Source organism: Macrosteles quadrilineatus, unplaced genomic scaffold, assembly GCF_028750875.1.
Source record: "Macrosteles quadrilineatus isolate MER2022 unplaced genomic scaffold, UCM_ALF_1.0 Scaffold_3__2_contigs__length_128488019, whole genome shotgun sequence".
Taxonomy (NCBI): Eukaryota; Metazoa; Arthropoda; class Insecta; order Hemiptera; family Cicadellidae; genus Macrosteles; species Macrosteles quadrilineatus.
The window spans coordinates 40,299,899-40,314,655 of record NW_026542596.1 but is presented as its reverse complement, the minus strand read 5'-3'; the positions used below and the strand labels follow the sequence as shown (position 1 = coordinate 40,314,655).

The 14,757-nt window shown below is 36.5% G+C and overlaps 1 protein-coding gene across 5 annotated transcripts in view; it reads right to left on the bottom strand.

Moving 5' to 3' along the window:
- Positions 1-698: 698 nt before the first annotated feature.
- Positions 699-14,757, bottom strand: part of LOC128988794 (dual 3',5'-cyclic-AMP and -GMP phosphodiesterase 11-like) — a 136,981-nt gene continuing 122,922 nt past the window's right edge. For all 5 annotated transcript variants that reach the window (XM_054410444.1, XM_054410443.1, XM_054410440.1 and 2 more), the window contains 14 exons: positions 13,239-13,302; positions 11,686-11,820; positions 10,832-10,932; positions 9,957-10,056; positions 7,765-7,851; positions 6,976-7,143; positions 6,661-6,770; positions 5,795-5,882; positions 5,195-5,295; positions 4,344-4,485; positions 3,856-3,930; positions 2,750-2,833; positions 1,935-2,073; positions 699-955 (listed from right to left, as the gene is read on the bottom strand). In XM_054410444.1, the coding sequence (XP_054266419.1) occupies positions 1,945-2,073; positions 2,750-2,833; positions 3,856-3,930; positions 4,344-4,485; positions 5,195-5,295; positions 5,795-5,882; positions 6,661-6,770; positions 6,976-7,143; positions 7,765-7,851; positions 9,957-10,056; positions 10,832-10,932; positions 11,686-11,820; positions 13,239-13,302 (1,384 nt within the window). In that variant the 3' untranslated portion in view covers positions 699-955; positions 1,935-1,944. The remainder of the gene's footprint in view (positions 956-1,934; positions 2,074-2,749; positions 2,834-3,855; positions 3,931-4,343; positions 4,486-5,194; positions 5,296-5,794; positions 5,883-6,660; positions 6,771-6,975; positions 7,144-7,764; positions 7,852-9,956; positions 10,057-10,831; positions 10,933-11,685; positions 11,821-13,238; positions 13,303-14,757) is intronic.

Sequence of the window (14,757 nt, the reverse complement as noted above, 5' to 3'; positions counted from 1 at the left end):
ATGCATCTAGAAACTTTAAATGTTAGTACTATGGACCTTTCCAAGGTGGCAGCACCATCCATTTGTTTACATTCTGACAAATAACTCCTAGAAAACAGCTGTTCCTGGTGAAAGACTCGTGCCCAAGATCCCGTCTTTATTTTTATGCAAATGGAAGATACAGTATGTTGTTATTGATTATATAATTCCTATGCTGTTTTTGTAATGTACTGTTATAATAGCGTCCCTTGTAATAGTTTAGAGTCATAAAATCAGTAAACTAATTATTTTGAGTTTTCAAAGTGTGTTACTCAAATGTAACACCATGCAGCTCAGCGTTCCAAATCAAAGATGCACATCTACACACCTTAACGAACATTTCGGTATATAATATGTGGGGTTAAATCTTAAAACAAAAAGCCTTATTGTTCACAAAGTTTCGTGTCGCGTATTAAATATATAGATAGATAGATAATATAGATTATACTATTGCCACTATTATTCACTAGTTTGCTTGTGCATCATGTTTGGTTTTGGAAAAAAAATCCTGTGTCTATGTCTAACTTCTCTTCTCTTTTTGATTATCAATTCAATATTACCTTCTTATGGCCGAAACAAGTGTTTTACAGACTTAAGACACAGTTTTGCAGACGATCTGAGAATTCATGATTCTTAAAAAATCTACAAATTATCATCAAATTACGTAGCAATTTCTGTCTTTAAAAAATTAGGAAAATCAGAGCCAACATAGATTTGAGATAAATATATTTACATCGACTTGTCAATACCTAATTTTGTTGCCAGTGTACAATAATATATTACTTTTACCTAAACATTAGGCAGTAAAACATACATTTTTGAACATTCAAACACAAGTTTCATGACTTGACTTAAATAACAATTAGAAACAAATACTAAAGTAATTAAAGCAGCAGACAAAGAGTGGTCCACTATTTTGGTTTTGTGCCTCCAACACCTGAAACAGAAGAAAAATGAAGGAATAAAATCAAAATCATTAAAATGTAATAAAACCAGTATGTGGAAAAGATGCAAGTCGTTTTACCAGTTAACGCATGCTATACAATAGACATGACAGAAACTAAGAAAAGAATCAGAGGTATTATGCAGGTGAACATCTCAAAATAGGCAATTAACAACACTCTCGATTAATTGCACCTTTTGTTTGATTTTTTTACTTTGGCCAGCCTTGCCAAATGTCATCATGTTACCAAATGTTTTATTTAATGATTATGTCCCCTATGTTTTAATTTTTCTTGTGACAATACAGTAGTCTCCTTCCTATACAGACTCCAAGGGACTGAGGCCAGTCCGGAAAGCGGGTTTTCTGTTTAAACCAATGACCCCAAAAATATTTTACTAACCCACATATTTTACTTAAATTTTGAGAGCATTCCATTTAGACATGTGATCACTGATCTCAAATATTTCCCACGATAAAAGTCGTTTCAGCACCCCCACTTCCGTCCAGTCTGGTTGAACCGATGAGCTAATAAAAATTGTCCAGTTTAAGAGATGCCTCTTCTGCAGATTGGAGTCCGGATAAACGGTGGCCGTATGAGAGTAAGTCTACTGTATGTTTTTTTTACAAATCTTATAACGAGGTTTTAAAAAGCAATTGCATGCATTGTATGATTAAACCTATGCAAATACAAAATTAGTTATCTTACAACAGATAATTGATTGACAAGGACAAAAGATACTCTACATAGCCTCCTCTAACACAAGGCAGCGGTTTTGGTGTGTGGCAACGTCATGCCTATTGCCATGGTAATAACAGAAATAACAAAAGTGTCAACATAAACATTTCTTATACTGTCCATTATAAATTAGTACAACAGCTGTTTCGGTTTGACGGGAAAGCGGTGTTGCCACTTTTGTCTTGCTGCGGCCTTGTATTAGAGAAGGTTATGACTCTACTTATATTATAGTCGTACCTGACGAGTGCTAGCTGTGTTGGTGTTCCCTGTCATGGTTGGTCTGTTGTTGTTGCGCTGCGATGGCCAGCCACTGTTGCTTGTTGGCCAACACACCGTCCAGCAATGGCTGCAACTTGTCACTCAATTCGGCGAATGACTGTAAGGAAACATATTACTAATATTAAATTATTACTAGCCTACTCACTTTACACTAACAATTCATAGTCCACTTATTCAGTACAACAGTTCATTATTTGCAAATAAAATCTTTTATGTAATTGGTCTACACTACACATAAATTGTTTAAGGAAAACCAATTGGCTGATTAAAATTTGTTTAAAGTAATTGACAAAAAGGTTGAACAACGAAACACTGGTGTAGGATTTCTCTAGAGAACAGAAAAACATACTACATTCAAAAGTCCTGTATCAAGACAATATACTAGTGTTGAATTCTGAAATTTTTTCTAATAGTGTATGGAGACTCTCAGGTAAGCTGGCAGAAATCAAGCTCTCCACATAGGCAAGCACAAATTGCCATTATACAGGGTTATTAAATCAAAGAAAAGAGGTTCATGTTCAGCTTTAAAACTGATACAACCTGTACACATTGCAAATACACAAAAATCTAGGTTAAAATATTGAGTTTAGTTTTTCTTGACAATCTTGTAAAAATATTATTTTGATCCCAAACAGTGTTGTGAGCTTTAAAAAATTATAATTAGTTGTAAATTCACCATCCAGTAATTTTACTTAAAGTTTGAAATCATAAAGTAAAATCAATTTTATCCATTTATTTTATTTCTAACAATGTTTGGTGATGAAGAAACCAACCTGATAAATAGGAAGGCAGATGGAGTCAATGAAGCCAACCTGCATGAGGGGTAGTTGGTCTTCTTTCTCTCGGTTCATTATGTCCTGAAATCAACATTTAAATTTACATCGTGAAACAACTCACTTCTATACAAACACCATTTACCTGCATTGTTTACGTGTAGGTGCAACAATTTTATTTCATGGAAATAAAACTTTGTATGTATGGAAAACTGTAAGAATGAACTTCAAACATAAAACAAGTGTTTCTGTGTTAGTGGGATGTGCTACAACAGTAAACTAAATCACTCATAATCTTGGATAAAGTAGGAGGAATACAGACATTTTTCATGCCGTAGATTTATGATTTTAAACAACAGGTACGGGCTACTTTTAAAAAGAAGGCTCGAGAAAGCAATTGGTTTAAAACTAAACATTAAAATCCAATTGAAAATATTCTTGGGAGTATTTTAAACAACAGAATTTGCCTGATAAGACACAGAAATAATGGAGACATTTTAACATAATTAAAAAATGAAAAATTCAATGTGCAGGCTTATTTGTTTACCAATGATCAAAAGGATTCAATGAATCAATCACATTATTTTAAATCAAGCATAATCATGATATTATCTGTTTCATAGCTTGATGTTCTCACAACATAGCATATGAGTCGTACGTCCATCCAAACAACCCTTGGGGGCTCTAGGATAGATTCTCTTGGAAAAAATGAGAATTCCCGAGCATTTTACTATTTTGAGTTTCATTTACCCCCCCCAACCCCAAATACTGCCCTCAAGGTCACCTTTACCTTCCCTCATATCATTGCATATAGCTTTTTGTGGTGATCGATTTAAACTTAAAAGCATCAACAACTAAATCTGCCCTTTGAAGCACCACTAACAGACACAAATGAAAAAAGAAAAAAACCCAATTTAAATTTCTATGAGATATAAAACTTGTAAACAAAAATTGTAGCAAAACAAAATGATAAAAGTTCAGACAAAAGTACAATTTCATTACATTCGTTGCATCAAAAATGTAATTAGTTTGTTTCTTCTCTGATATTTTAAACTATAAAAGATAATGAACCATAAAATATAAGGGGGAAATACTTTAAAACTTACAATTGGTGTGATATTGAGCTCCTGACGTTCAATGTCTCCTTGCTCAAAAAACTCACTCGTAACCAAGTCAGCAACCTGCAAAATGAAAAGATACATTACAACCAAAGATCTTTTTCTAAACCAGTGATCATGTATTTAAATACAATATATCTGATATTTTGTGTTAACATTAACCATCCCAAAAGTGTCTAGTTTTACTATTTTTACATAATAATACTTGTTGGCTTTATAAACATTCTTAATTTTAAGAGCTGAGTTTTAGGGGATGTAAGTTTAACAGAAAAACCCGTTATCTGGACTTGCCGAGATACTGGAGAATTGGAGAGGGAATCGACTGTACCCCAAATTTGTCAAAAAATGTTGACAAAATTTGTACACCACTATTATTCTATACACTTAATGGTTTCTGTGCATGGAGAAGTTTTTGAATTGTAATTTTGATCTCAAAAAACGATTAAGTGTCTAATTTGTACACTTTTCCTACTTACCCTTTTCTCGATGGCCCAAGGCTTGGTGATGGCCGCCAGATCACACACTGTCATAGTCATGCCTCTCAGCAACTCACGGTGATCTTCTCTGTGCCAGTTGTACGACCGAGACTGAACCAGCGACAGAAACGCACCACGCTTCCTACAAACATACTGTGTTTTAAACTACTTTTCAAAATTCCTTCATAAAACTACCTGCACAATCTTACTTGTCCACAAGCTAGTAACAAGCGGTGTTGAATGTATTTTGTAAACTGTGTCTCTTTTTAACTGAAACTGATATCTCTCTTCAATCTACTTAGAAGAAGTCATATATTAAGACGAAATATCAATCTTAAGTTTTGAGATAAAAAGTTAGTATTTAATGATAAAAACAGTGAGATTTGGTATGATCTGAAAACCAAATAAGAAGTACCCAAACACCAATGAAAGGACCCTATAAAAATAACTTAAAATTGTTTTCCAATTCAATTTCTTGGTTCCCCAAAACGTGTGGTTTTGAGGAAGCATCAATCCTCAATCAATACTTTGTGACTTTGGATTCAATACCAATTCCACAATATAAGTTGTTATCCTACTTGTATATGAAATTATTTAAAATTACTAAATTGGACATTTCCTGTGATTGCAGTAAAATAGTCAATATTTCACATTAGCCAGATTAGCAGTAACATAACATGTATCTTCTGTATGATCATAGTGATACTAAAAATGTTAGATGACTCTTTGCAGCATTTTCCTGCTATTTCGGTAATATAGCGATATTCCTGACCACAAAGATCCTAAAATGATTCATTTGTTTGTATAAGTATGCAAAAGAACTTGTTAATGGACCCTTGCTTGCAAGTTACCTGAAGTAGACAGCCAGATCTGTGGACAAGATGGCGTCCTCCAGAACTTTGATGACCCTGGAGTACTCATCAGGAGACAAATTGCCTAGAATCTGGTTACCCTGCAAACAAAGAAAGCATTTAAAAAATAAAATTTGGTCCTGTTGTTTAGTTGTATTGATTAAAAATTGTGCAAGAACGTAATCTATAACTGCTTGTAAACAGGAGGCGAAACAGTTTATGAAAATGAATTTCAAACAGGTACCTTTTATTATGATTGTAACCTGATTGAGCTAGGTGTACTATCAAAAAATTTAATTAATTATAAACTAGTAGTTTTATTCACTTAGTAACTGTCTGAAATAACATAATCTTGGAAAGATAAAACGGTATTGTATGTATCGTTTTGCCTTGTAAACAAGTTTTGAACTTATTGAAATGCGCAATTTGCGTACCGGTCCCCTCGTAACACTTATTGAGTTATGAAAAAATGTGTTTTAATTATTTTTTGCTAGTAAAATTCCTCTTACACACGGACCAGTTCAGTTAATACATTTTTTGCTTGGTACATGGGAGATGTTACTGCTTATTTTATTTTCAACCAAAGATTGACTTCCCCACCTGGCTGTTGAGGATCATGAGGCATTGGTCGAAGTGATGGTGCTCCATTGTGGAGGTGGAGTACAGCTGAGCGAGGGGCGAAGAAGCTCTGAAAACATATGTCACTAGTTAGTAGCTCGCCAAGCAGTCAAGAGATCAATAGTTTGATTCCGAGAGATGTCAGTAGCTCCCTCACATCCCTTGATAAGCCTTATTAACGTTTTAGATATTCTTGTGTTTTAGTAAACTGGTATGGACATTATTTTATTAAAAACATGTTGGTTTAATAAATAGCCCCACTGAACAATGTAGCAAATGACAAAAGTAAATTTTTTTCAGAAAACAAAACCTTGTGGCAAGGCCACGCAAAATTAACACGCCTTAATGCTCCTATGGCATGACGTCATCATAGGCGACGGCAATGATGTAATGTTTGTTGTTTGTGATCAGCTGCTTGTTTTAATCTTTTCTTGGAAAACAAAAATATAGATAAAAAATAACTTTACATCATTGCCGTCGTCTATAATGATGTCATGCCTGAGGAGCATTACGGCCTCTTTATTTAGTGTTTCCTTGGTTGTGGCCAGGACATAATATTTCCAGAATTTTTTTTTCAAAAATGTTTTTTAATGGTCACAAAAACAGCTCAAAGGATTTTGGTCAAGATTTAGTATGTTATGGTCCTTTCAACTCTAAACAAAATGGTACAACCCCCAATGTTGTAAACATGGTTCAAAAGCTGTTGCAATTTTTTTATATTTTTCATAGATACTTCCACCGCTTACCCATAATATGGGTTGTTGACAAGCTCATGGGAAGTTTGTGTATATTGCTGTTTAATTAAACTAGTTAGTGGGAAACTAATTAGTGGGTCAAAAGCTGCTTACTTGATCTGGAAGGAGTTGTTGGTCCCCCGATGGTCAAGATCGTGACACAAACAAGCGATGATAAGCGCCATACACTCAATCTCCCCGAATATCTTCCACCATTGGGTCGCCTGTCAACATCAACATCAACCCTTTGTTAATGGTTTCTTTAGGTTATTGATATCAAAGTTTAGATCTAAAGCAACCTAACTTCATTTGGATATATTAAGGTGCAAGTTTAATCAACAAAAGCTAAACATACATTGATTATTTAATGTTGAAAAAAAAAAATCTAAACACATAAAATCCTACCAATCACAAGAGAATGTAACTCACGGTGATTATAGAGAACATCATCTGAGCGACGTTGAACGCGTGTCGCCAGTTGTGGTAGATGACGTTGCGGTAGTTCTTCTTGACAGAGAGAAGCCACCGACAAAGCACCTCGTAGTCTATATGAAACCTTTCCACAAAGTCCAGGTCCAGGAACATACGTAAGCAAGCCTGCAATCAAAACTGGCATAAGATACTCACATAGACCACAGAGGAAACTTGCTTATGGGACGACCATGCGCTTTCAGCTCTAGTGTGTTGTGCGGGAAATATACTTGTAACGAGCAGAGCGGCAAGCAATGTACAGCAATTAGGTTCCTATCGCACAGGGCACAGGGTCTTCTTACACCGTGACCATTGAAGTACAAGGGGGTGTGTTGGACTTTGCCCTAGACACCACTTCAAGTGTACCATTGAATGTTTCCTCTGTACCTTACTTCTCTGTGGATAGACTTGTATAAAATATTTTTTTTTAAGTATATACATGCAAAACCATATTCTTTTGGCTTTTGGATTCAAGGAATGTGCTAGTATTTAGTTATATTTCCTCTTTTTGTTTTTCATACTATTTTGTTAATAGGATAGTAAAAGCGGCCACACTATCATTCACAAAAGTAGCTCTTTAAGTTTGGCTTGATTAAAAAGTTGACATACAACGTAAATGAGTAGTAGACAGCAGTACACTAGCTACAGTTAACTTGTAAATGTGATGTACACTTGTATCCACAGTCAAAGCTATAATTCTTGGATTTCAACTAGTAAATACAAACTCAAATCAACAAAAAAACTTACTTTAAGAGTGTCATCGTCATCCATGTGGATGTCGTCAAACTTGAAGTCATGCAGGTTGAAGTTTTGTGCGGCTGGTATCCTCAAACTCTGAAAGAAAATAATTTGAACTAAAAAAAATCATTTTGCTTACATTTTCTAGTATAACAAATACATCTATTTAATTACTTATGCAATAAAGTTAAATTTTCGTTCCTCCCAGTACAAATTTTTAGTACAATACTGTCCGTCACAATGGGCCTACATCATATGAGCGAGTCCATGTTTCAGTTTAGAGTTTTTGATCAAGCTTTTTGTTTACACTTGTAAAGTCAAACAACCATATGATGTAGGGATGGACGGGTCCCGAAATTTCGGGAATTTTTCGGGAAAAAAATATTCCCGATTATCGGGACGGGATTACATTTGATTCGGGAATTTTTCGGGACGGGATTTGGTCCGATCGCCGGCGATTTTGCCGCTTTGCGAGTGCCGGTGACGCCACTATTACGAGCGATCGTGCCGTGACCGTGGAGTCATAACGACGATCGCGCCGTGACCGTGATTATTGGACCGACGATCGCGCCGTGACCGCGGAGCCATACCGACAATCACGCCATGACCGCGGAGCCATAGCGACGATCACGCCGTGACTGCGGAGCCATACCGACAATCACGCCGTGACCGCGGAGTCATGACCACGATCGCGCCGTGACCGCAATTATTGGACCGACAATCGCGCCACGACCGCGATACCGACAATCACGCCGTGACCGCCGAGTCATAACGACGATCGCGCCATGACCGCGATTATTGGACCGATGATCGCGCCGTGACCGCGGAGTCATAACGATAATCACGCCGTGACCACGGAGTCATACCGACGATCGCGCAGTGACCGCGAGTCATACCGACGATCACCCCGTGACCGCGAGTCATACCGACGATCACCCTGTGACCGCGAGTCATACCGACAATCACCCCGTGACCGCGGAGTCATAACAACAATCACGCCGTGACCACTGAGTCATACCGACGATCGCGCATTGACCGAGAGTCATACCGACGATCACCCCGTGACCGCGGAGTCATACCGACGATCGCGCCGTGACCGTGAGTCATACCGATGATCATGCCGTGACCGCGAGTCATACCGACAATCACCCCGTGACCTGGAGTCATACCGACGATCACCCCGTTATTTTGACGATCACACCGTGACCGCGAGTCACAAGTTTCTGTAGGTACCTGTAAATTGTTACCCATTTTTTGGTTTTTATAGATCAGTGCCACAAACGGTAAAGATTGATTTTGTATGCCTTTTTTGGTAACTGCAATACTCAAGACTTACTTTTTATGCATAGAAAAAAATCCCGTCCCGTCCCGGCCCAAAAATTGGGAAGGAAATGAAAATCCCGTCCCGTCCCGTTCCGAACTAAAAATTCAATCCCGTCCATCCCTAATATGATGGTAATAAAAGCCTTAAATTTATCATATCGAGACATATGTCATGTGCTGAGTGTATGCGTGCAATGAAACTAATCAAGCGGATTTGATTTGTTTTCTGAACTAATGTAACATGTGATTGTTACCATTGGAACTGTTTTAAATGTTGGCAAGTACGGTAAACCCATCATAATGATACTGCAGTTCAGGGACTTTTACAAATTACAATCAATTTCAATGTGCATAAAACATGTTCAATTTTCAACTCTTTTTAGTACCAAACTTTTAAAATTCGTTCAATGATTTTATTTTTTAAAGGTCCCTTGATAATAAAATGATCCCTAACTTCACTGTATAAATTTTTGGCCCCTTATACTGTGGTAAATTTAAACAATATTGTGTAGGTTCACAGATAAGTAAGATACAGAGGAAACATTCAATGGTACACTTAAGTCGTGTCTAGCACCAGTCGCTTGTGTCTAGTGCAAATTGTATTTGTCACCCCCTTCCGCTCTCCTATTCCCTCTCACCAACACGTAACTACAGCGTTCACGCTGTAGGAAGAGCCTGTGCGCTACAACATTCGGGCTCTTCCTTGCTCGGTGCTGGCATATTTCCGCCCCACCATTCCAGAGCTAAAAGTTGTTCCATAAGCATGTTTCCTCTGTACTTTACTTCTCTGTAATGGGTTTTAGTGACTTTTACCGCCTAGATTTATTCAATTGTACTACAATGCTGTTCAGTATTACAATTGTGAATTATGTAATTACCCTGAGTCTTTGAGCCTCCTCTAGAGTGGCGGACGCATGATAGCTGAGAACCTCTAGCGTCACGCTCTGCTTGGCCATGGCAATCATTGCCTTCTCATACCTGCACAAACACGGCAACTATAGTAGTGAACAAGCTCCCGTAAACCTAAGGGTTTCTTGTCCTAAAATGCTATGTTCTAGCTCAGGATCGTTTTTCACATTACTTCAGGCTAGACTTAGGGGTTGCTGCATTATCAGTTTGGCGGGATTTGAACCTGAGACCTCAGACATCGAAGTTCTTATGCTCTACCACTAAACCAGCTTGCTCCTTGAGCCTAAGAGTTGAGCCAGCTGTTGTTCACAGATGCTGAAGTTGGTCCCTATATTACTGCTTGACTGAACTCACACTTGCGAGCTCAATAGTGACAAGTAATAATTTGTAAAACGCAGTATTGTGGTTTTTCTAAAACATTTCTGTTAATTTGATACCAAATTTCAGAAAATCAATCAAAACTAACTTATTTCATTCCCCTGCTTGTTAAGAACGTAGATGTGAGTATAGATAAGAATTTTCATGATAATTAACTATTGACTTTTCTGTATCATTAGAGGGTCATCACAAAAGAGAAACTCAGATATTTTTTTTCACAGTTTAAGTTACTTTAGATAAAAATAGAATTCAATATTTACAAAAAACTTTCCCCATCATTATTGGTTTATTACATTTCAATTAGTTAAAATAATCTTCTGGCATTTTTCCTATCCGTTGTTAAAACCAATTCAAAAATTTTCCCCCTTAAAATAATAGCATGACCAATTGGATTACATAATCATAATAAATTAATGTAAAATATTTCATAAAAAAATATTACAACATTTTGTAGGTGTTGACTTACATGTGAGTATTGTGAATTCCCATTCCACAAAATATTGCGAAGGCCTCCACAAAGTTTTCATCATTCTTTGTAAAAGGAAGGTCGTCAAATTTGTTGATTAGCTAGAAATATAAAATAATAAAAATAACATTTAGAATATCATTTGCAGTACTAAAACTTAATTTTCCTGTTAAAAATCAGGATTAATTCAGTTCAACAAACATAATATTACATGTCATGTTTCGGATTTTTACCAAACAAAACTATTACTTAGAAAAATAAGAAAATTTTGTTTTAAAATTCATTTGGTTTACATCTTATTTCTGATAGTCCCACAAAAACTAAAAATAAATTATGTATAGTTAAGGGGAGCTAGGCGAAAAGGACGGGTATTTGTTATAATAATAAAATTTAATTAGAGGTTTTGATGGTATTGTCTTTGATGATCTTGGAAATTCTTAAAACAACAGTTTATAGTTAAGATTTGTTAAAAATAAAAATAAATCAAGTGTTGTTCGTTCAATTCCCTTTCACGGATTAATTAATTCTAAAGTAAATAGTCTTAATCCCAAGAATACCGATGATTTCATCCAAATCACCCTTTGAATTCAAGCGAATACAATTTGAATTTCCTTTGCGTCTTGTTTTCACAATTACCATTATAAGGCAAAAGGGCAATCTCTGACTATTGCCGGTTTAAATTTGGAAAATGCATACTTTTCACACGGACAGCTGTATGTTATGTAATATAAATATTCAATTTTAGTTTTTGGTATACATTTTTATTATTTATCGTACAAAAAATTACCATTTAAAATAATAGTTATTAGCGCAGCAACGCACGCCGGGTATTTTTTCATAAACTTGATACTCACTTGTATAACACCGATAATTTGTCCAGAAGAGTTCTTTATCGGCATGCAGAGAATGGTTTTGTGCTTGAAGACCGTTCCTTCGTCAACTGAAGGATCGAACCGCTCGTCCTGATAGGCATTTGGAATGTTGACAGTCTGCAAAACAACACTGAAATGAATTTATATCAGCTTAACACACAACACATCTGGTGGTAACAGTACATAGGGTCGATATTTGACTAGAATAGCATATAAAATTGTAAAATTCAAGCTGGAAGATGAAAAAAACTGCTTTACAACAAAAACTGTCAATACAACAAAGAAAAGAGTATTGGTTTAGGCAAAGTCAGACCTTGCTTTACACTGTCCTGGTTTTTACAATTTACTAAAGAAACAAACAAAAAAAATAAATCCATGTTGCACTTTAATTTAGTTAAGTATTTATTTTAAGAAAAATAAAATTACTATGCTTGATTCTGTTTTATTTACAGTACCAAAATAACATCAGTTAAAACCTTAACTCTCCCCTAGTTTGCCAATAAAATGGAAATATTTTTAAATGGAAAAATATATTTTTACTTCTTCTTACTCTTTTATACACAAAATAAAAAATAGCTTATGTCTTCTTAGTGGCTAAATAATTTGTTTACTAAAAAATATGTGCGGATATATCCGTTCCCCAACTTGGCAAACAGCAAAAGTTTATACAATCACTGATACAAAGTGGTTACGCTGTTCTGGGAGATTTTAAATGAAAAAGAACATTATGTGATCAAACTAAACTATTTCCGTGTGCTGGAAAGATTTTCACATAAAAAAGTATGTGTTTAGCATAGGAAGTGTGTTATGTGGAAGAAATGTCCGCTTCCTGCCAGCAATATGTACAATCATTATTCAGCGATATCCGTCACTTGTCCTTCAACGTAAAAAAACCGGATATAAGAGCATCTGGAAAAGGTTAAAATTAGTTAAAAAGAAATTCAAAATTCATTGTTAAAAAGGGGTGGTCTATAATTCTTGCTTCATTCACCACTTTGCTGTGAACGTCTGAGACGTTCATATTTCAAGTTATATACTTTTAGTACATAACATCCATGAGCGAATTAATCTCAACAAAGCTAAGCGCTCACTGGGTCAGGACGCCATGGACGGTACATTTTTTCACTACAGGGTTTTTTTCATAAATGTTTAGCATTGATTGGCCTATGTTTGTACGCACTAGGCAATCACAGTCGGGACATGACCAACCGCAGTCCAAAAGAAAGTTCTGAAAAAGATGTCTAGGACATCCCAACGGGTTGTACCGATGAGTCATCTGCCGCCTTGGTGCCGTCTACAGTGTGCGCAAGTGTTTCGGTTCGGACAGTACGGTTTTCTGCCTTGTCATCACGTAGTTTTCAGCACAAATGCTAGGAGGAGACTGTAAAGGGATCTATCGTCCGTCTGTCCATAACCGACCAATCCAGACGGTGCACCCTGCTAAAAAATTGTGGAAGGACCCTGTACTAAGCTGTACAAGTGAATACGCAAGAGGGTCGAGTATCTGATATAGAGATATGAAGACTGCTACATACCTCACCTGTAGTGGCTACATAACCGGTGATGCCGACGTTGATGGGAAACCTACTCTCAAACGGACTGAAACAAGCACAAAAATGTCACTAACTTCACCCAGGGGGGTTGACCAGGGGGGTTGATTGGGGGATGCCCCCCCCCACAAATACCAGATTAAACCCTTTTATTAGGCCTGAATGTTCTTAGGTGTTACATTTTACCGGGTGGGAGGGGGATAGCCCACCCCTAAAATTAAATCCTGAGACCACCACTGGACATATCTCAATGAAAAATTATTTCTTTCTACTGTAAAAATAAATTGTATTTTAACCTAAATTTGATTACAATGTTTACTTGATTAACCCTTTCAGTGCTATGAAACGATATATCGTTGTTTTAAAAAATCTCTAAGGGATATAGAGAGTGTTATATATTCAAGAAGAGTTATTTATGTTATATTATATAGAGGCAAGTTGACCTCATCAAATAGTTTAAATGTTAACTTATCGGGCCTGGTGAAGGAACCAATCCAGGATGAGTCATTCGGTCAAAGTCCAAGAGGCTGACTAGCCGATCGAGGAGGGACAGTGACGGAACGCCATTCGACGTTATGAACCCGGTGAGTAAAGTCAACTCGTACGCTTACAGTGTTAGTAGCCTAGTCTGCCAGTGTCCTGTACTTGTCCGGTTCTGTTCATTTCCAACGTCCGAGTCATAAAAGAGAGGAAGGTTATTTTAACAAAAAATAGCAAAACGGCCATTGGTGACTTGCATGTTCATAGGATACACTATCAACCACTTAGCTAAAAGATTCGCCCAATCCGATGATTTCGAGGTGTATGTCTAAACCAAGGATTATGAACACCTCACTATGCCCCAGTGGTTGTAGTATATCGCTACAAACACACAGGTCACCAATTATTTGCCACACAGGACGGGATTCGAACCCGAGCAGACGAATGCCACTGGCCAAGTGACACACGCCCTAGCCTTCTCGGCTATCTGTGCTTGAAGACTGGGGAGTCAAAACCCAGTATTTAAGCTGTCGCCACCGATTGCGAACAGATGGCGCTGCAGATGGTTGTTCAATGCATTACTAGGTAGCAGCACCAGTTAGTCACGGACTATTTAGATGCAATCTTTTAGTTTAAACACAACAGTGATCATAAATGTGTTCCTGAGACTTTGCTGCAAAACATTAGTTTCCCTAAAATGGCTATATTACGATAACCTCGTCCAACTAAATCAAGGTTAAATTCAATATTACATAGTAAACTATATGTCTTTTGATTTTATGAGATTTTGGTTTCAAATAATGCTATCAGAACATACAAATTTATAGGAAAACCAGGAAAATTACAACAAAAACTAAGTTTTATTTAATGTTTACTACAAATAGCGGGATTTATCTTTCTTATATATTTTCTTATTGTGTTATTATTCAAAATTAGCCTAATTAATAAAATAGTGTCAAGATGACAGTTAAAATTCAACAACAGGTAATAGAATTAAAAGGCAAACAAAAAAGTCTTACAAAAT